The 22,533-nt window shown below is 42.0% G+C and overlaps 1 protein-coding gene across 4 annotated transcripts in view; it reads left to right on the plus strand.

The window, feature by feature from the left end:
* Positions 1–16,662, plus strand: part of LOC308082817 (sodium channel protein type 8 subunit alpha-like) — a gene marked incomplete at both ends in the record, with an annotated part of 120,421 nt that extends 103,759 nt beyond the window's left edge. For all 4 annotated transcript variants that reach the window (XM_080424842.1, XM_080424841.1, XM_080424840.1 and 1 more), the window contains 6 exons: positions 4,998–5,282; positions 5,739–5,792; positions 5,880–6,017; positions 6,768–6,872; positions 11,606–11,876; positions 15,497–16,662. In XM_080424842.1, coding sequence (XP_080280968.1) covers positions 4,998–5,282; positions 5,739–5,792; positions 5,880–6,017; positions 6,768–6,872; positions 11,606–11,876; positions 15,497–16,662 — 2,019 coding nt within the window. The remainder of the gene's footprint in view (positions 1–4,997; positions 5,283–5,738; positions 5,793–5,879; positions 6,018–6,767; positions 6,873–11,605; positions 11,877–15,496) is intronic.
* Between the last annotated feature and the right edge of the window lie 5,871 nt (positions 16,663–22,533).

Raw genomic sequence — 22,533 nt, forward strand, 5'->3', positions numbered from 1 at the left:
TCACTGCATGCTGATCAGTCTTATAATAATAAGGAACCATAATCATAATGATAATAATAAGAGCATCAACGCATGCTAGATATGACAATGTGGAGGGAAGGGTTTATTTATCTATTTAGGAAACTCTTTATCCATTTCATGTACAGTATGAAAACATAATTTGCATGGATACGCATCATCTGAGATGGTCATAATACATCAAATATTATGTATAGCATGATATTTCTTTGTTAATATGCTTCAGAATGCACACACACACACAAACGCACGCACGCACGTGCACATGCACGTACGCACGTACGCACACGCACACAACACATACACACACACACACACACACACACACACACACACACACACACACACACACACACACACACACACACACACACACACACACACACAACACACACACACACACACACTGTATACGTGGTCAATATGTTCTTATATTTTTACAGGATAGCAGTGCAACATAATTATTTTGAGTTTTGACATTGGACAACAAACATTACCCAGCAATCATCATTGCACAAGGCAAACATATAAAAGAAAATAAGACATTGTTAACATGGGCAAACAATAATATGTATTTATCTAATAATACCATACATGGTAGGCCCAGCTGCTGTGAGGAACACTCAGCATTATAACGTAGTTGTTGTTGTTTTTCTTCCTCCTTAAAACTTCCCTGCAACGTCATCGAGTTTTAGACTCAAACTTGTTCTAGGAGGAACCTACAGCAGCAGTCTGTAATGTCCCAGCTCACAGCTTTCTGGCAATGCATGGAGACTTTCAAAGCAGGAGTGACCTCCTCCTGTGGCACTGATTCTCTGGAACCTCCTGGTAGGCACACACGCCTGATAGTGAATGGAGCTGAGGAAGAAATCACATGCAGTCGTTACAGATCTCAATATTGATGATGGTCCCTTTACACTCAGAGAGTAAACCAGAGTGGAATCACCTCTGAAGCATTGAGCCGGGCAGGAGGGCTTTCCCCTAGAGCAGTGGTTTTCAACGTTTTTCATGCCAAGGACCCCTAATTAATATACATTTGGCGGCGGACCCCCATTTGAAAATGTTTTGTGCCAGGGACCCCCCGAAGCAAAGATATCAGTTAATTTTCCCTTTAACTCATTGACTGCCAGAGTTAAAACCTCGTTCATAGCAGCCCTTGCCAGCGATTTTCGTGTTTTTTTGTTTCGTTATTTTGTTATTTAATTCACATATAGAAAGTTTAGCTTGACACTTGAATCGTTTTGATCGTTCCACCACTAGAGAGCAGCACATACCAAGCTTGATCGCCTCTCGATCACACTCGCCCCCTCCCAGACCCACTCACACAGTGAAACACATGAACCGGAAGTGAAATGTCTCAGATTCTGTTATCGGCGAAAATTACTTTGTGATACACAACGGGGATGACTGTTCGTCACCCAGACCATAGATTATAGGAGGGGAGGTCTCCGATCGTTTTTCATAGCGTGTGAAAACCCGTTTGTTTCCCTATTATGGTCGAAAATGACTGGGGGGAAAAATGTAAAACCGAAAACGGAACCCAAGTCATGGAACCGGATGCAGTGGTGGTTGAAGTAAGTGGAAAGTGAAACTTAGCCTGATTCATAACAGAATAGCGTGATCAGAGCATAAAGATCAATAAAGACCATAGATCGCATTAACGCGATCCTGGCGGCCAAGCGCGCTATTTATTAGATCGCGTTAATGCGATAATGGCGGCCAATGAGTTAAGAAATATAAATATTCAAAGATATGCATACCTTTTCAAGGTTTTTCAAAAATAGCATGATCTACAAGCTCATAGAGCGGCACTCGGTGCCGCGCTATATGAGCTTGTATAACTGCTATTTTTGAATAGCCAAAGCTAAGTGGTTAAAAATGACGCTACGTTAACTAATCTCGCTGGGGACATCCTGGTACTCCCTCAAGGACCACTGGTGGTCCCCGGACCACTGGTTGAAAACCAGTGCCCTAGAGGTCCCTCTGAAGCATTGAGCTGGGCAAGGAGGGCGTTCCCCTAGAGGTCACCAGGAATTGCAATCTAGACGCCATCATCGTCCTGGAGATCTGCAACCAGGTTTGATCTCATGGAAAACAACAAGCCTGATATGATATGATATGATATGATATGTATGATATGATATGATATGATATGATATGATATGTATGATATGATATGATATGATATGATATGTATGATATGATATGATATGATATGATATGATATGTATGATATGATATGATATGTATGATATGATATGATATGATATGATATGTATGATATGATATGATATGATATGATATGTATGATATGATATGATATGTATGATATGATATGATATGTATGATATGATATGATATGATATGATATGATATGATATGTATGATATGATATGATATGATATGATATGTATGATATGATATGATATGTATGATATGATATGATATGATATGATATGATATGTATGATATGATATGATATGATATGTTATGATATGGTCTCTCAGTGGCAACATCTGGAGATCTCTCAAAAGCAGACAACTACCATGGCATCAGTCTGACATGTTTCATTGCAAAGACGTACTACAGCCTCATGATGCTGAACACGACAGCCAACCTGAGGGATCAGGCCACAATGCCTTTGGAGAGGGGAGAACCACTCTGGCCCAGATATTGGCCTTAAGGAGGATCATTGAGGAAGTGACTAGCAGAGCGTCTTTTTTATTACAATGTAGGCATTTAGCAGACACTCTTAATCCAAAGCGATTTACAGTAAGCAAGGACAACACAAGATAATACACCAAATGCATAGAAAGAGTAATCTAATAATAAAGTAATACATAAGTAAACCAATAATCTAATAACTAATACAAACGTAAACCAAGAACCTATCATCAGCCTGTACATTGACACTTTACACACTACAAGATGCCAGGTCAACACTGAGCTGGCATCAGTCTACATAACATGCTATCTAAGTTATATTTTAGCCTTTGCATAAGCAAAGGTCGTCAAGGCTAGGTCAAGTGCTACGGGCTGAGGAGGAGGCTGAAGAGGTGAGTTCATTCCATAGTTTGGGAGCCAGAAGGGAGAAGAGAAGAGTCTGGGACGTGTGGAGCGTTGTCCCGGATGTTTTAGCCACCAAGGTTGATCTTGGGCGAAATGAAAACACCCATAACATCCCTGACAACCACAGGAGGCACTGTGCTGATAGAAGTCAACGATTTGGCGGGCAATTTTGTTTTTCTTCTTTTTTTTCTTCTTTTTTTGTAGTCAGTGTGCCAGTTTAACTTCTTTAAACCTGGCATCCACATTTAGGTCATTAATATTAACATTTAAAAAATAAAATAAAATGTATACATTTTCCAAAAGAAGTGTTGCAATGTGAGGTGTTTGTAAGGAGCTTGTAGATCTGGTATTTTAGCTATTAACTTTAGCCAGAAGCTATGACTATTTATGGTCTTTGGCAAGGAGAACGTTGGGACCTCCTGGGCTGAAAAATACAACATAGGGCAAGACAATAAATGATGCAAACCTACAGTTAGTTTGGTTGGTTTGCCGACTAGAGAATCTAGCAGGCACACCATGCATGTGCTAGATCAATACCCTCACATTTTGGCTTACAATTATGACAAGCACCTTACGATACTGTGGTATTAATAGCATCCTCATAATCATCTGGATTAAACCCATTCTAGGTGATGCGGATAATTACATTTGACAGTATCGAGCATAATCTTGCTATAGAAAAGTATCTAGCATACCAATAGTGCCTCTGATAGAGGGAGATAATGCGTGTTTACTCCTGCATGTGCATGTGGACATTATTGCATGTGTGTTTGTGAGCATCCTTTCATAGAGTTGATATAAGTGAATGTACAGTATGTGTTGGTAACCGTAACTCTCGCCCCAAAACACATTCGCCCCCACTTGTTTCACGGGCCGGTCGCCCCCAGTGGTTCCTGTGTTCTTGTATTTGTTTTACTGAGGTTAACATTAGAAATAAGGTTAGGGTTAGGCATAGTTTTACTGAGGTTACGTTAAGAATAAGGTTAGCTTTAGACATAGTTTTACTGAGGTTACGTTAAGAATAAGGTTAGGTTTAGGCATAGTTTTACTGAGGTTACGCTAAGAATAAGGTTAGGGTTAGGCATAGTTTTACTGAGGTTACATTAAGAATAAGGTTAGGTTTAGACATAGTTTTACTGAGGTTACGTTTAGGAATAAGGTTAGGTTTAGCCATAGTTTTACTATGGTTAGGTTTAGGCATAGTTTTACTGAGGTTACGTTTAGGAATAAGGTTAGGTTTAGCCATAGTTTTACTATGGTTAGGTTTAGGCATAGTTTTACTGAGGTTACGTTTAGGAATAAGGTTAGGTTTAGCCATAGTTTTACTATGGTTAGGTTTAGGCATAGTTTTACTGAGGTTACGTTTAGGAATAAGGTTAGGTTTAGCCATAGTTTTACTATGGTTAGGTTTAGGCATAGTTTTCTGAGGTTACGTTTAGGAATAAGGTTAGGTTTAGCCATAGTTTTACTATGGTTAGGTTTAGGCATAGTTTTACTGAGGTTACGTTTAGGAATAAGGTTAGGTTTAGCCATAGTTTTACTATGGTTAGGTTTAGGCATAGTTTTACTGAGGTTACGTTTAGGAATAAGGTTAGGTTTAGCCATAGTTTTACTATGGTTAGGTTTAGGCATAGTTTTCTGAGGTTACGTTTAGGAATAAGGTTAGGTTTAGCCATAGTTTTACTATGGTTAGGTTTAGGCATAGTTTTACTGAGGTTACGTTTAGGAATAAGGTTAGGTTTAGCCATAGTTTTACTATGGTTAGGTTTAGGCATAGTTTTACTGAGGTTACGTTTAGGAACACCTGGTGGCGACTGTTCTGAGGTCGCCGGATTTGACCCAGGGGGCGAGCTTGTTTTGGGGCGAGTGTTCTATGTGTTGAACGTTTCCCCTCCCCATGTGACCTCCAGGTGGTGGTCAATGCCTTAGTGGGAGCCATCCCTTCCATCATGAACGTGCTGCTGGTGTGCTTGATCTTCTGGCTGATCTTCAGCATCATGGGCGTCAACCTGTTTGCAGGGAAGTATTACTACTGCTGGAACGACACGTCCGAGGAGTACTTTAACCACGAAGACGTCAACAACAAGACAGAGTGCTTTGCGCTCATCGCCTCAAACTACACCGAGGTCCGGTGGAGGAACGTCAAGATCAACTTTGATAACGTAGGCGCAGGGTACCTGGCACTGTTGCAAGTGGTGAGCGATCTTTTGACACCTCCGAGCTCTAAGTCGGTGTCTTCAACTCTCTTTCTGTTGCATTGACTAACACATGGTCTGTGGTTTATTTCTCCTAACTTATTCTTGTGGTTATTATTATTATTATTTAATTTTTTTTGGTGTGTTCTAATAGTGATGAAGGGTTGTACAAACCGAGGGCTTTTAGCGCAAGATTGCTTAAAAACAACATATTTAAGCACTATTGATTTAATGTTTTTATGTTTTTTTTTTATTATATAATTACAATCAATGAAAAGCTCTCCTGTAAAATTTCACTTTGGCCCTTTGCGCCCCAAGCCCTCGAAATACATTTGCGTGGAGTTGAGTTGCAATGACTCAAAAGTTGCAAATTGTAATTTTGTAGAACTTGACAGTAAAGGAATTGAATTGAAATGAAATTAATTGAATTGAACATTGTGTTTTGCCCTCTCACAGGCCACATTCAAGGGCTGGATGGATATTATGTATGCAGCGATCGACTCCAGAAAGGTAGGCTGGGATGACTCACAGCTCCGAAGCTGTGCTCCCTGATTCATTTGACCAGGTACAGTCGTGTTTACTCTATACTGTGTGCAGGTGGAAGACCAGCCCATCTACGAGGACAACATCTACATGTACATCTACTTTGTTGTTTTCATCATCTTTGGCTCTTTCTTCACCCTCAACCTCTTCATTGGTGTCATCATTGACAACTTCAACCAGCAAAAGAAAAAGATAAGACTTATTTTTTTGTTTTATTATTCTTATTCTTCTTCTTATTATTAGCATTGCATTGCAGTGCATTGAAGTAAAGGTCTTCACGGGTACAAAATGGACCCAAACTCCAATGGACCCGGGAAATTTGAATCCAATCGTTTATTTTTTTTCTCATTAATGACAGACCCAAACCCTAATTGACCCGGGACATTCGTACCGAGATCCGGTTGGATGTGATATTGTTTTATTACCCACACAGTGCGTGTCCAAGCGGACTCAGGGGAGAGAGCGGGATCCAAGATAATCCGATTAAATGGACCCGACAATTTATTCCTCTTTATAATTCATTTTCTTTACACTGACGTTTCACCTCTTTGGTGGCAAGGACAGGCACTGCCGGTAATAGAACGGGACCCGACTCTGACCCCAATTGTATAATGAAATGTGGACCCGAACCCAAAACGGGTCTCGGGTTGGGTCTCAAGGTTTTTCCGGTTTGGGCGGAACCCGTGAAGACCTCTACATTGAAGCATGCAAACTATTACAAGTATGTAAGCACATTTTTTTGAAGGCACTTTTCACAACAAGAGTCAAAGCTCATCTAAATAATCAAAGCTCAAGTGTGCGTGTGCACACACGCCTGTGTGTGCGTGCATGTGTGGCGTGTACCAGAGTGTCATGAAGTCTTATTAACACAACATTTGGATCATCGGCAGATCCGGGACCAAATGTTTTCAAATTGTAACCAGATTTCTCTTATGCCTTTACTTTGGAGGTCAGGATATCTTCATGACGGAAGAGCAGAAGAAGTACTACAATGCCATGAAGAAACTAGGTTCAAAGAAACCACAGAAGCCAATACCCAGGCCATTGGTTAGTGAAGATTTTATTTCCCATTTATGTTAGGGGCCGGGCAGCTCTGTATTTGCCATTCTTGAATCTTGCGTCTTGAATCTTCTTCTCCATCTTCCAGTGAGGAAATCTACCTTTCATTCCTTCCTCATCTGGCATTGTTGCTAATAGTCCCGATGGTGGCGCTAGAGCGACCGTCTAAAGTTTAAAAACTTTGAAAATCCCCATAAACTATCCTCCTGTCCTCCCTACCACCTTGTAACGTCCATCCAAACGTACCCAAACGTACCCAAACGTACCCTAGTGGCCCAAGCTAGCGGAAATAGTCAGACATTCTCAACCCAACCCAGTCGCCTGAGAAACAAGAAGGGGTCTATTAACGGCGTGGCTTCCCTGTGGATCTCTGACGTCCTGTTTGATGACGTCATAATGATGACATCTGTCTTTGCCCGAATATGGAGTGACGGCGGGACGGGGGATCTGAGATTATGGAATTCACAAAAATGATATGCAGGGATTTACTTCCTTGGCCTACTGGCGGAAATTTGGCGCTGATCGGTCCAGCGGTTTGCAGGGTTTAGCCGCGGACGGACAGACACACAGACAGACCCTCTTCTAGGCGGCTCGCCTCAAAGGAGCCACGCCGTAAAAAATGTTGCCATTTTACGTTTCTGCAAACCGCGGATACGTCGAATCTCGATACCTTTTCAAGGCTAGCATGGCGTCAGAAGCGGGCCTGAGCCCCGTGAGGTCGCCGGCTCCAAGCGAGGCGCCATAGCCGCGCGAAGTGCCAGTGCTGAGCGGTGCGACGGCCGCGCTGACGACTCAACGCTGTTCGACTTGCATATCAGTAGGATGGGAATCAGTTATTAATCCGTTTCGAAATCTTGACTATGAAATCTAGGACTTGATCTGACATTGTCCGCATCTGGAAATGTTGATATGCAATATGTATGCTCCAAATTCAACTTATCTGTGGATCGCAGAAACGTACAATGCCGACATTATTCTTTGGCGACCAGGCTGACTATCGTCATGTAACCTAGAGAGAGCATCATTAAAAAACATCCGTTTCCTCCCTTATAGAGCAATCAATTCATTGTCAAAATTAATTAACAAACATCTCTATGTTGTCTAGATGAAGTACACAAAAACAGACTTTTTGACACTAGTTTGAAATCTGCCTTTACATGCAACCCTGGTGATTGCCTAAGTCATAGTGTGAAGCCATCGACGGTTTCTCACTTGGCAAATAGCTCAACAAGTTCATGACTCACAACCTTGGTGCCTAAGGTTGAGAGTTCGAGCCCTGGATGATGCAGAATAAAAACTTGCTAAATGCCTACTGAGGCATTGTTGCTGTCTGGATTAGAGACATTTATGATTTCAAAAAATATTTTTTATTTAAGAAGTTTTCTGATTTTTCTTCTTTTTATGGTTTATGGATATGAATAATGTCAACTGAGGCTGTAGATGACTATTATGCTGTGGTATATAACTGGCTTGACTAATGCAAGAGACTTTAAGCTAAACTGTTTGTACGACTCTGCAGAAGGGATAATACACTTCCATTTGCTTGGATATATATGTGTTCTCCTCACTAAATCCATGCACTGAATAGTAACTAGTATGCCTAGAAATGTTCAGACGCTTCATGCTGGCAGGAATTATGAAGTCTAGTTCATGTAGCTTTATCAATTTGCCTTCATGCTCAGTTCTCTCCTTAGGGTTCTGTATTATCATAGCCCAGTAGTTCTTACGTTTGCTGTATTTGCTGTGTTATACAAATGTGTTTCTAGTTTCTGTCACCCTCTAGTAGCTAGAAAATGCTTAATTACATCTCCGTGCGAACCCTGTTGGTTGTGTGAGTTTTTAGTATGAAGCCACCTGTGATTTTCCCATTTCTCCGGGTAGCTCGACATGATCACCACATGCCATTGGTTCCAAAGGTTGTGAGTTCAAGACCTGGGGGCCCTGGGTGCAGAGTGAACCTCGTACAGTACACCTAACCTCTAGGCATTCATGCACTGTGTGAAACAGAGACCCGTGTCAAAGGTTTAACGGTAACTTCGATCCGAACAGTTCTGCTGATGGACCCTCCTGTGTTTCCCATTTGTCTTCCCCCTCTCCTATTGTTCCTGCTTCCTCTTTCTCCTTCTTCCTCTTCCTCCTCAAAATGCCCGGCCCCGAGTCACTGCTGCGCGGCAGCTATGAGTTTCTTGTTCAAATTGTACTGTATTTAATGAAGTTAATGTCATGCTTCTGTACACTAAGCTAACGTGGCGTCCGTGGAGCAGCAATGTGTTTAATGACTCTGTTGAAAAGATGAAGGGAGCCTCTCAAAGAACGAGCATCGTGATAATTCCTGATTTATTGTTTATTGTTATCTTACCACATTTTTTAATCTCTCTACTCTTACCTGTATCTCTGTTTCATGCCTACTGCGGTGCTGCTATGACACCTGAAATACCCTCGGGATCAATAAAGGTCTATTCATCTATCTATCTACCGCATATATCTATATAGATATATAATCTATTAGGGGTGTAACGATACAATAACTGTATCGATGCATCAATTTTAATTTCAACAATCGAAGTATATCGATACGTAAACGGCAACACATCGAATCGTTTTGCAATGCAAATAATTGTATTTAGCAGAAGAGATCAACACTGGAGCAGCTCGGACAGTTTAAGCCTTTTTATTTAAGTGCAAGTACAAAAAAGTGACTGACGTTTGAGTCTTACGACCTTCCTCAGAGTCATTTTTGTTGTACTTCCACCTAAATAAAAAGGCTTAAACTGTCCTTCCAGTGTTGATCTCTTCCGCATCTGTTGTTGAGGCGTTTAATTACTTTTCCATTCCATATCGCTACACTTGGTCTATCGATAAATGAGTGTATTCTCTGTGTTCATGAACCACTGTGTTTACTTATTTATATCCAGTGGTGGAAAGTAACTAAGTACATTTACTTAAGTACTGTACTTAAGTACAATTTTGAGGTATTTGTACTTTACTTGAGTATTTCCAATTTCCAATACTTTTACTTCTACTCCACTACATCTCAGAGGCAAATATTGTACTTTTACTCCACTACATTTACTTGAAAACTTTAGTTACTAGTTACTTTTCAGATATAAACTATGATATAATGAAACATACATTAATCACTTCAGCCCTATTTTATACCTAAGCTATTTGAAAATAGCCGATCTACAAGCTCACAACGCGTCGCATCGCGACGCGTTGTGGGCTTGTAGATCTGCTATTTTCAAATATTTAGTACTTTTACTTTTGGTACTTCAAGTGCATTTTGATGCCAATACTTTTGTACTTTTACTCAAGTACATTTTGAATTCTCAACTTTTACTTGTAACAGAGTATTTTTATATTACACTATTGGTACTTTTACTTAAGTAAAGAATTTGAGTACTTTTTCCACCACTGTTTATATCCATACAAATAAATGTTTCCCTTAAAAAAACCTGCGCTATCCACACGTTTCACACAGATTTAATGTCTTTGCTAAATAGTTACTGTATCGATGTTAAATCATTGAATCGTATCGCCATGAATGAACCAATATCGTCCATGTATCGTATTGCTGTTAGAATGTATCGTTACACCCCTATGAATCTATATATCTATAAGACGCGACCAGCTAGAGGTTTGCCTATAGAATACCCAAGTCCTGACGTCACTCCCTCCACCCCTGGGTCACGGGGTCATTTTTGCCATTGGAATCCACAAAGGAAAATCTTAGATCATGTCGTAGAAGAACTGTTCCAAAAATAATCAAATCAGCCTTGTGATTCTGTCAGATCATGTGACTCTGTGTCGTTTATGATATAGAGTTACATTTGATAACGTCTGTGTTTGGAGTGAGAAAAAACAACAACAAAACAACACAAACTTTGGATAAATTTGTAATTTTTCACCGTCAGCTGATGCTTCATATCCGAGTAAAATCGCCGCCTGATTTGTTTATTTTCGGAACACAATTCTTATATGATTCGATCTAAGTAGAAAAATCGAATAGAAAAACGAATTATCCGTGACCCGGGGGGGGGGGGGGGGGGAATAGCGGTATTAGCGGCCTCTAGTGGCAGTGATGTCAGACTTGGGCGCGCTATCGTAGCACGGCCGGGACTACTTGACGTCAAGCAGGTTTATGTTCAGTGGCTGCCGTTGACAGGGCAAAGGATGCCCTTGCCCCGTCCGGTGTCCCATGCCCCCCGCATACTGTACGCCCGATGCCAGACGGTAGGCGCTTTTCCGGGAAGAGCTGCGTTTTCCTCGATGCCGCTCACTAGGACAGTGGTTCTCAACCAGTGGTCCGGGGACCACCAGTGGTCCTTGGGGACCCAGGAGGTCCCCAGCTAAATTAGTTAACATAGCATCACAATGATTTTAACCACTTAGCTGTGGCTATTCAAAAATAGCAGATATACAAGCTCATAGCGCGACGCTATGAGCTTGTAGATCTGCTATTATTGAAAATGTGTGCATAGCTTTGAATATATATATTTTTTCTAAAGCAAACATTTGTAACTCAAATCTTTGCTTCTGGGGGTCCTTGGCACAAAACATTTTCAGATGGGGGTCCGCGGCCAAACAATTTAGGGGTCCCTGGCATGAAAAAGGTTGAAAACCACTGCACTAGGAGCATTCTGATCTATGTTCACTAACCCCTCGACCACGGACCATCTGGACCCCCCTCTGTTAACCTGTCTCCTCTGCTTCCCATACAGAACAAAGTCCAGGGGCTGGTATTTGACTTTGTCACGCAGCAGGTGTTCGACATCTCCATCATGATGCTCATCTGCCTCAACATGGTCACCATGATGGTGGAGACCGACGACCAGACGGAGGAGACGGAGGAGGTTCTGTACTGGGTGAACTTTGTCTTCATCGTGGTCTTCACCACGGAATTTGTGCTCAAGCTCTTTGCGCTGCGGCACTACTACTTCACCATCGGCTGGAACATCTTTGATGTGGTCGTGGTGATCTTGTCCATTGTGGGTACGTATTTAAAGAGAAGGGATGGGAAAGCAACATTTCTATTTTTCTTAGATCACTGGTTCTCAAAGTATAGGGTCTGGGGACGCCTAGGGGTCCATGAAGAGACTCCAGGGGGTCCCCAGCTAATTGTGTTTACCACTTAAACCCTATATAGTTGACTGGAGTCCCCCAGGGCTCTATGTTAGTGTATTTTCTGTTTTCTGTTATTGTGGGGAAAGCTTTTGCTGAAAATAGCCGATCAACACCTGCTATTTTCCCCAGAGTTTTCCCCAGAACTCAGATGCTGGGGTTTAGGTGGTTAATATAGCATCAACATCAGTCTAACCACTTTAACCCTATTGCATACTTCGGCAATTTCGAAAATAGCTAATCTACAAGTTAACAACTCGTCACGATGTGAGCCGTTGGCGCACAGGTGTTTCCTACCTAGTCTCAGTAACTTGACGACGCCCCCTTCTGTGAACCCCCTAACCCTAACCCTTAAGCATCAGGCTTTCCAATCCTAGTGCTCCGGGATCGAATCCCTTTCCCGGCGCAGCTTATTTGTCTTTATCTAAAATGTGTCGCGATTTATTTTATAGGGATTAAGGTTAGGTTTAGGCATCGTTTTTGTCGCCCCCAGCGAGGCGGACCATTCGGCCCACTTGGTGAGAACGGACTACAGCAGTGATCTGTTCAGTAGGCTAGTAGACTACAGCAGTGATCTGTTCAGTAGGCTAGTAGGACTACAGCAGTGATCTGTTCAGTAGGCTAGTAGGACTACAGCAGTGAACTGTTCAGTAGGCTAGTAGACTACAGCAGTGATCTGTTCAGTAGGTTAGTAGGACTACAGCAGTGATCTGTTCAGTAGGCTAGTAGGACTACAGCAGTGATCTGTTCAGTAGGCTAGTAGGACTACAGCAGTGATCTGTTCAGTAGGTTAGTAGGACTACAGCAGTGATCTGTTCAGTAGGCTAGTAGGACTACAGCAGTGATCTGTTCAGTAGGCTAGTAGGACTACAGCAGTGATCTGTTCAGTAGGCTAGTAGGACTCTGTTCAGTAGGCTAGTAGGACTACAGCAGTGATCTGTTCAGTAGGCTAGTAGGACTCTGTTCAGTAGGCTAGTAGGACTACAGCAGTGATCTGTTCAGTAGGTTAGTAGGACTACAGCAGTGATCTGTTCAGTAGGCTAGTAGGACTCTGTTCAGTAGGCTAGTAGGACTACAGCAGTGATCTGTTCAGTAGGCTAGTAGGACTACAGCAGTGATCTGTTCAGTAGGCTAGTAGACTACAGCAGTGATCTGTTCAGTAGGCTAGTAGGACTACAGCAGTGATCTGTTCAGTAGGTTAGTAGGACTACAGCAGGGATCTGTTCAGTAGGCTAGTAGGACTACAGCAGTGATCTGTTCAGTAGGCTAGTAGGACTACAGCAGTGATCTGTTCAGTAGGTTAGTAGGACTACAGCAGGGATCTGTTCAGTAGGCTAGTAGGACTACAGCAGTGATCTGTTCAGTAGGCTAGTAGGACTACAGCAGTGATCTGTTCAGTAGGTTAGTAGGACTACAGCAGGGATCTGTTCAGTAGGCTAGTAGGACTACAGCAGTGATCTGTTCAGTAGGCTAGTAGGACTCTGTTCAGTAGGCTAGTAGGACTACAGCAGTGATCTGTTCAGTAGGTTAGTAGGACTACAGCAGTGATCTGTTCAGTAGGCTAGTAGGACTCTGTTCAGTAGGCTAGTAGGACTACAGCAGTGATCTGTTCAGTAGGCTAGTAGGACTACAGCAGTGATCTGTTCAGTAGGCTAGTAGGACTACAGCAGTGATCTGTTCAGTAGGTTAGTAGGACTACAGCAGGGATCTGTTCAGTAGGCTAGTAGGACTACAGCAGTGATCTGTTCAGTAGGCTAGTAGGACTACAGCAGTGATCTGTTCAGTAGGCTAGTAGGACTACAGCAGTGATCTGTTCAGTAGGTTAGTAGGACTACAGCAGTGATCTGTTCAGTAGGCTAGTAGGACTACAGCAGTGATCTGTTCAGTAGGTTAGTAGGACTACAGCAGGGATCTGTTCAGTAGGCTAGTAGGACTACAGCAGTGATCTGTTCAGTAGGCTAGTAGGACTACAGCAGTGATCTGTTCAGTAGGCTAGTAGGACTACAGCAGTGATCTGTTCAGTAGGTTAGTAGGACTACAGCAGTGATCTGTTCAGTAGGTTAGTAGGACTACAGCAGTGATCTGTTCAGTAGGTTAGTAGGACTACAGCAGTGATCTGTTCAGTAGGCTAGTAGGACTCTGTTCAGTAGGTTAGTAGGACTACAGCAGTGATCTGTTCAGTAGGCTAGTAGGACTACAGCAGTGATCTGTTCAGTAGGCTAGTAGGACTCTGTTCAGTAGGCTAGTAGGACTACAGCAGGGATCTGTTCAGTAGGCTAGTAGGACTCTGTTCAGTAGGTTAGTAGGACTACAGCAGTGATCTGTTCAGTAGGTTAGTAGCAAAAACCAAATGACGTCGGAGGTGCGCCGTCGGAGGCGGGCTTGAGCAACGAGAGGCAACGCCGTGCCGAACGTTGCAAAGGCCGCTAGAGCTGACTCGGCGCCGTTCAAGTTATTTATCGATAGGGACAGAATCGTAAATGATGCCTGCCCACCCCCCCCCACCCCCCCCGGCAGTGCCAGCGCCAAGAGCGCTGACTGCACTCGCCCGGTGTGGGCGGGGCTATCTACTGAGACCCGGTAGGAAAAACACGGTCGCGACACGTGAGCTTGTAGATTTGGCTATTTTTATTTTTTTAATATTTTTTGTTTAAATAATTTTGAAATAATTTAACACCAATCTTCTCTTATAGGGTCTCTGGCACAAAATCTTTTCAGATGAGGATCTGCAACCAAATACATTTCAATTTGGCGGTCCTTGACATGAAAAAGTTTGAGAACCACTGTTTTTTTAGATTGTCATTTTAGTACATACTGTAGCCCAATTAGCGTGTTTTCCGTTGGTTGCTGTCAACATTTGATTATAGAGAGGTTTGTCTTTGCCACTTCAGTTAAAAAATTGACTCAAGTACACTTTTGAGGAACTTTGACTTTATTCAATACTTTATACTTGTTCTCACTTGGACTACATCTCAGAGGCAAATATTGTACTTTTTACTCCACTACACTTAAGTCACTCGTTAATTTCTAGATTCTAATAAATAAATATCCGATCTACAAGCTCACAACGTGTCTCGATGCGACATGTTCTGAGCTTGTAGATCTGTTGCTGTATTCAAGAGATTTCGAGTAACTTTGACTTTTGTTACTTTAGGCGTATTTTGATGCCAATATTTTGTACTTTTACTCAAGTATATTATTTTCTACATTGTGGTATTGCTACTTTAGAAGAAAAAAAAAACTGCTTTGCTGCAGTCTGGTTAGTATAACAGGCCAGTATTGAAACACGTGTCTCTATCTCCCCCTAGTGGCTTTCCAGTCACAAAACACTTCAATGTGGCTTCATCTTATGTTGTATTTTTTTTTCTAATTAAATAATACCATTACAATAGCAGTAAATAACAATTAAAATGTAATGTAATTAGTATGGACTGTTACAGTGACCTAATTCTCTCCCCATTGTCTCTGTGTGTTCCTCTGTTTGACTGTAGGAATGTTCCTGGCTGACATCATTGAAAAGTATTTTGTGTCGCCGACCCTCTTCAGGGTCATCCGACTCGCCCGAATTGGCAGAATTCTGCGTCTCATCAAGAGCGCAAAGGGCATTAGGACCCTGCTGTTTGCCCTGATGATGTCCCTTCCTGCCCTGTTCAACATCGGCCTGTTGCTATTCCTGGTCATGTTCATTTTTTCCATCTTCGGCATGTCAAACTTTGGCTACGTGAAATACGGCGCCGGAATCGACGACATGTACAACTTTGAGACCTTCGGCAACAGCATGATCTGCCTGTTCATGATCACCACGTCAGCAGGCTGGGACGGGCTGCTTTTGCCCATCCTGAACTACCCCCCGGACTGTGACCCCCTGCTAGAGAACGCCGGCACGCCCAACACGGGCGACTGTGGCAACCCATCGGTGGGCATCTTCTTCTTCGTTATGTATATCATCATGTCCTTTCTTGTTGTGGTCAACATGTATATTGCAATTATCCTTGAAAACTTCGGAGTGGCTACGGAGGAGAGCAGCGACCCGTTAAGCGAGGACGATTTCGAGACCTTTTATGAGGTATGGGAGAAGTTTGACCCAGATGCGTCACAGTTCATCACCTACTCCAAGCTGTCGGACTTCGCCGACTCGCTGGAGCACCCACTGCGCATACCCAAGCCCAACACCATCGAGCTGATCGCCATGGACATGCCCATGGTGAGCGGCGACCGCATCCACTGCCTGGACATCCTGTTCGCCTTCACCAAGCGGGTGCTGGGCGACAGTGGCGAGCTGGACATGCTGAGGGAGCAAATGGAGACGCGCTTTGTGGCGGCCAACCCTTCCAAGGTGTCGTACGAGCCTATCACCACCACCCTGAGGCGCAAGCAGGAGGTGGTCTTTGCCCAGATCATCCAGAGGGCCTACCGGGCCCACCTGTCCAGACGGGGCTTCAAGTGCAAGCGCAAGCCGGTCAACAACAAAGTGGAGAACGGCAAGAGCAATCAGGAGCAGGAAAAGAAGGAGGGCACTCCCTCCACGGCGTCCCTGCCCTCGTACGACAGCGTCACCAAACCCGACAAGGAGAAACAGGACGACAACAACGAGGGCAAGGGAGGACGGAAAGAGAAGGGAAGAAACCAAAAAGACGTCAGGGAATCAAAATGTTAGGAGTGTGTCGGAAGTAATAATCACAGTAATTACAATAAATTATTATAATAATGTAACTTCAAGCAAAGTGAGAGGAAAAACCATCTAACCCACACAGATGTACAGATTATTTCATTTGCAAGTAAGAAAAAGAATAATATTCAATAATTTTGTTTACAGACTTCATTCTTTTATTGATGCAGAGGGAATTAAGCAGCGGCCCCGGGCCGACCGCTTGAAGACACTAGAACTTGAGTAAAAACCAAACATAATCAGCGTACTGTGTGACATTGTTGCATCTAGACTGATCTTTACAAAAAGGGAATGACCGTCCGACAGACGAAACACTAGGAAAATGTCTGTGTCTGCTAACAGGCAGACTGCTCACTTTGCTGCTGGTCTATGGCTGAGACAAAAGACTCTACGTTTAGAGGCATGAATGAGGGACGCTAGCGGAATCCACAGCGCGGAAACGGATTCTTATGCAAAACAGTGTTGAGAGGGAAAAACAAGGACACTGCTTGATGCTTGAAGAATCATCAAAGCGGTTCAAATGAGGGATTCTGTGTCGTTTAGTGTTGAAACGTATTGAACTAAACGACACGCTCACTCTGTATGAGCAAAGAACGACTGGAACGAGTGAAAGACAAAAAAAGACCCAGAGCAATGGAAGTTTTTTTTTTGTTTTGTTTGTTAATGCTAAAATATACTTGTATCTCCACTTAATTTGAGCGGCAAAAAAAAATCCAAAAAGGTTAAAAAAAAGAAAAGAAAAAATAACACAAAAAAAAGAACAGTATTCAACATTTTGCCCATGTCACTTAACTCTTCTACTCATTTTATCTTTGTTATACCCACATCAAAAGGCTTTTTCTACATGGGCTTTCACACCAATTGGTTAAGGGTCTGTTTATTAAAGGGTCAACTCGGGCCAAGGGCTTACATTTACTCAGAAAGATTTCCAAACAAATACATAAATAATTGTGCTTGTTCAATGCATAGAAATGACTTGCATGATGGCATGTTTTGATCAGAAATCTTGCATGAATAATCATAGTCCACAAGACACTAATACTCAGACCACAACAGTGGCTCGACCAGAAGATCGAGACATTGTCAAAAATTGAACGTTAGAGGTTAATCATTGCTAAACAAAGAGTGATATGGGGTTGATGATCTTAAAAATGGATCCTATTTTTCTCTCTAACACTTTTCAAATGTCAATAATCGTTGCCTCGATGGGGACGGAGTGTGGAAACTGTTGGGGATTCTAAAAGTCTGGCTTATTTTCAACTGAGAGGTGTCGACGCGTCAACCTTGATGCGTCCGCGCTTTGTTCAGTAGAGAATATGATGTTTTTTTGTCGAGCACCATCGCGTCTCGCAACACATGTATCAGGCTCCTTAGAAACACCAACGTTGTGGAATAAGAGAGGGAAAGAATCCAAACAATTTTTTGCTGCTCTGGAGATGTGTGGAGTGTGGAAGATTACGGGAATGGGGTGTCTGTGTATTTATTGGGGTGAAACTGTTTCGCTGGTTTCAACGAGTGGAGAATAGAATCACTGTAAATCAAGAGAAGAGGAAGAAGAAAAAAATACAAGAAGAAGAAGCTTATATTTATAATTTATATGCAACATCATCATTTATGTAATGTACCATACCATCTGCCTTTGGTTCTGTGTGAGAGGGCATTTTGAGAGTGTCTTAGTGCGAGTTAATGTGGGGACGACACAGGTTTGGCAAGCTCCTTTTCCATTTCTGCTGTTTCTCTGAGGGTGGTTAGACTTATGAAAGGGCTGAGAGGGTTTTTTAATGAGTTAAACGTTTATTTTATAACTTTAGATATGGATAACATTTGACTTACTATTATGTTGCTTTTTTTTTTTTTTTTTTTTGTTTAGGGATAAGGTTAGGGTTAGGGTTAGATATGATTTTTGTACGATTTGGCGTCTGACTTCCCATTTCAAACAGTTTTGTCAAATCAAATCTAGTTTGATGTGGGAACCAAGTTGATCTCATGCTAGAAACTGCGTTTTTTTTATGGGTGTCTTCTGTTAGTCGCCGGTTTAGAGAAAGAGGGAGAGAAACAGAAATTTGTGAATGGAGGATAAAACATTTTGTGGAGAAGCCAAAGAGACCTGCCTTGTTCAAGCCTGGTTTATACTTCGTGGTGCAACGGAGAGGCGACGCCGAAAACAGCCCCTCCACAAGCAGATGCTTGTAGATCCGCTGTTTTTCGGAGCGCGGCTCAGCCGCCCGACGGAGTACAAATGAAGCACTAAACTCCCTTATTGCCCTGTCCACGGCGTGGGATTGGGTGAAGTATGCCCCGCCCATTCTGTTGTTTTTGCTGTCATCGTTAGACGGAGATGAGACCATAGAAATGTATGCAATGCTTGAAAAATTCACCCCTTTTTCTCAGGAGATATTATAGATGTATTATTATGAGCTCTGCAACTAAATGCAAGTGAATGTGATGAGAGTATTTATGAAAAAAAAACCTGTTTTACTCTTTTATGTTTATGCCACGCTGATGGACAATGATCTTGGGCTTTGTGGCTTTGTGCCCGCCACCCGGTCAGGGGCCCCTTTGTGCCCGCCACCCGGTCAGGGGCCCCTTTGTGCCCGCCACCCGGTCAGGGGCCCTCGTAGAGCTTCCTGCTTATGACGCTTAGAAATATAGGGCTAGAAGCATCTCAGTGACAAAACGGCAAACATTTCGCTCGCTTGCGAAGGCGGGCGTTTGCATTGATAGCGGATTACATTTTGTGGATTATGTCAGTATGGACTGTAGTCTGGTCTCCATTAAATTTCAATAACACAAAGAAACAATAACGTTGCTCACCCCCCAACAGCAATCACAGATAATAGGAACCACTGTGAGAAGATGGGAGTCAATTGGTTATAAAGCTGGTTTTATGAGCATCACACTTAATTCTTTCTGAGGCTAAAACGTACCATGCTCAGTGGACAGGCCCCGAATGTTCCCGTATTTGATGACGCGTGCTCTGAAGCAGTGTTTCCCAAACATTTCCGCTCGAGACCCTGAAATATTCATTTGCTGTCTTAGCCGATACCCAAACGATACGTCATTAATTCACTACTTGCAATCTATGAAATAGTGAAAATAGTCAATCGTCAAGCTCACAACGGTTGTGTGACGCGTTGCAAAGCTTGTATCGCGATGTGATACGTTGTAAGCCTGTATTATTGCTTTTTTCACTATTAATTTCTCGTTAAAACGCTGCTCTCCTCCGGGGCCACGCCTAAAAAAGTTGAGATTACTTTATTTATATCCCGTTTGTTATTGTTTGATTACAATTTAAAGAATTGTAAGCAACGAACAAATGGGATACCCCCCCAAGGGTGTCGAAACGAATTGCTTTGGGAAACACCGCTCTCTGAGACCATCTCATTCTTCCTTTTCTTCATATTTGCTATAACTGCATAACAAATACCAAATAACCAACAGAGCACTGGATGCATTGTTATGGTACTGTGAGCCTATAAGCACCACACCAGAGCTTTTGCACTTCCTGTTGTGCAGTGATGTCACTTCCTGTTTATGAATAAATCCCTCATCCCTTCTTCTCGGAGTTCTATTGGTCCAGTAGCTGCATGACGAGATCTCCAAAAACCAGTGTGGGTGTTAACTTAGTGTGGGTGTTAACTTGAACCAAATAAAAACTCTGAATGATAAAAGCATAAAAACGCTACTGCCGTCCATTTTCTCCAAGACCAACCATGGATTACAGAAATGTATTACAGAAAAATGGAAGAAAAAAAATTACACACACATATAACATCCATTTGGGAAAAGTGAAAAAAAATAATAATTGTACAGTTCCGGCTATGTTGTATACGGCACAAAACGCTGAAGTTTAAGAATGGACTTTTTAAGAGATTATAAATAATGTAATATATAATTTTATTTTAACTGCATGCGTAGTTTTTTGTAAATACAGAATTACTTAAAAAACTACAGCTATTATTCTAATACTAAATATTATTGACCATATAGAATGGCTTTTCCAGCTGACACCCCTGGTCACCCTTGTTTATAGGCTGTGACATAATTGTTAGAAGGAGTAGATTTTTTTTGAGTCACTTTTCACATAAGAGGGAAGTAAGCTAAAAGAATCTATATTAAAGAGCAAAAGCTATATTTAAATCTATATAAAAATCAACACATCTACAAAGGGTATACTACATATATTATATATATATGAATTTTAATGATATATATAAATATGTGTAGTATACACGTTAGAATAATGTCTTCAACTCAACTCCCCTATGTCCGCTTCTTGTAATAAAGGGAGACCCGGTTAAAACCACAGACTGTAATTGATCATGTTTTTTTTTTTCGTTTCTTTTCTGTGCAATATGATTATGTTCAGAGAATGACCAAACCTCTGGCCTGCCCAGCCTGTCAGTATTCCTGGGTACCAGCGTACGATGCATGGTGTTGTACCGACTCGACTGCTTGCTGATTGCACTACCAGCACACATTTTTGTACATGTTGTAACCATGTCTCTACCATAGGGTATCATGTTGTGACCATGTCTCTACCATAGGGTATCATGTTGTGACCATGTCTCTACCATAGGGTATCATGACAATGTCTTTCCCATAGGGTTTCCCCACAAATTCTCACCACAACGTAACAAGGAAAACGTTAACCGATTTTAAGCGTAAATCCCGTTTTTTTTTTGTCCTGACGTGACGAGATCAATAATACCATGTGTCCCTCTACGCGTGTCCCGTGTATTTCTCTTATCGACGCGTTTGACGTCATCTTTTCGTGACGTTAACGCTTCCTGGAGTAATACACGGAAGACGTGGGGTATTTTGACACTTTACTATTGAAAGGGATTTAGGTTCAATATTGGCCACGCTCTCCTTTAAGAAAGACACACACACACACACACCGGCACACATACAGTACAGACATGCACATAGACACGTGTTCATACCCACACACTCACACACAAACACACACACACACACACACACACACACACACACACACACACACACACACACACACACACACACACACAGCCAGAGAGAGGCCAGTGTCAGACGATTAGCATCTCCCTATGAGAGTCCTTGCTTTTACCCTATGTGTCAGAATTTTTTGTTTTGCTTGTTTCAACTCTGACCCTGTTTCATGTTTCCTTGAGTTGGACCTTTTCTTTTTATTTCCTGTTGTTTTCGATATGATATGTTATATCAAAATGATTTTTAAGGGTTAGTCGTCTTAAATCGAAGAGTTCTGTGTGTTTGTTTCTGGTGCAATATCTCTTAAAACGGCACGTGCCTTTTTAGCTTCCTATTTAGTCTGTCAATAATAAAAATCGGTAACGATGATTATCTCTGAACCCGTGGGGAGTGAATCAAAAATGGAGCACGACAGAAATGTATTGACTTTTAAAAAGATTAAAAAAACATTCAAAATTAACCACCTCTAGACTAGAGTGACTGAACTAACATCCCGTAGAGTCATGTATAGAGTTACAAAGTGCTCTCTCTGTGTGTTCTGCTTTAAAGCCCAATTGGTACTTGGCGGTACGACGGTATATGAATCACCCCTTACTGGTTGTTTTGCCTACAGTAAGAGAACAGCTTGCCTTCTGTTTTACACTTCTGTACATTTCCGATGTTTGATTTTACATATTGGTTTATGTAGCCTTTCCTTTGTAGCATGACTGAGGTAAATTTATTTTCTTTGCTGAAAATAGGCTAATCGCAAAAAGAAAAAAAAAGAAGAGAAAAAAAAAAAGCCTTTTGACTGTCGTTTATCTCTTGCCACTAAAACAGTCAGAGAGAGGCCGATGTGTTGCACAACCTCATGGGATTATTAAAGTGAGAATCAGTGAAAGATTG

Source organism: Gymnoscopelus braueri, assembly GCF_963280865.1.
Source record: "Gymnoscopelus braueri genome assembly, chromosome: 3".
Taxonomy (NCBI): domain Eukaryota; kingdom Metazoa; phylum Chordata; class Actinopteri; order Myctophiformes; family Myctophidae; genus Gymnoscopelus; species Gymnoscopelus braueri.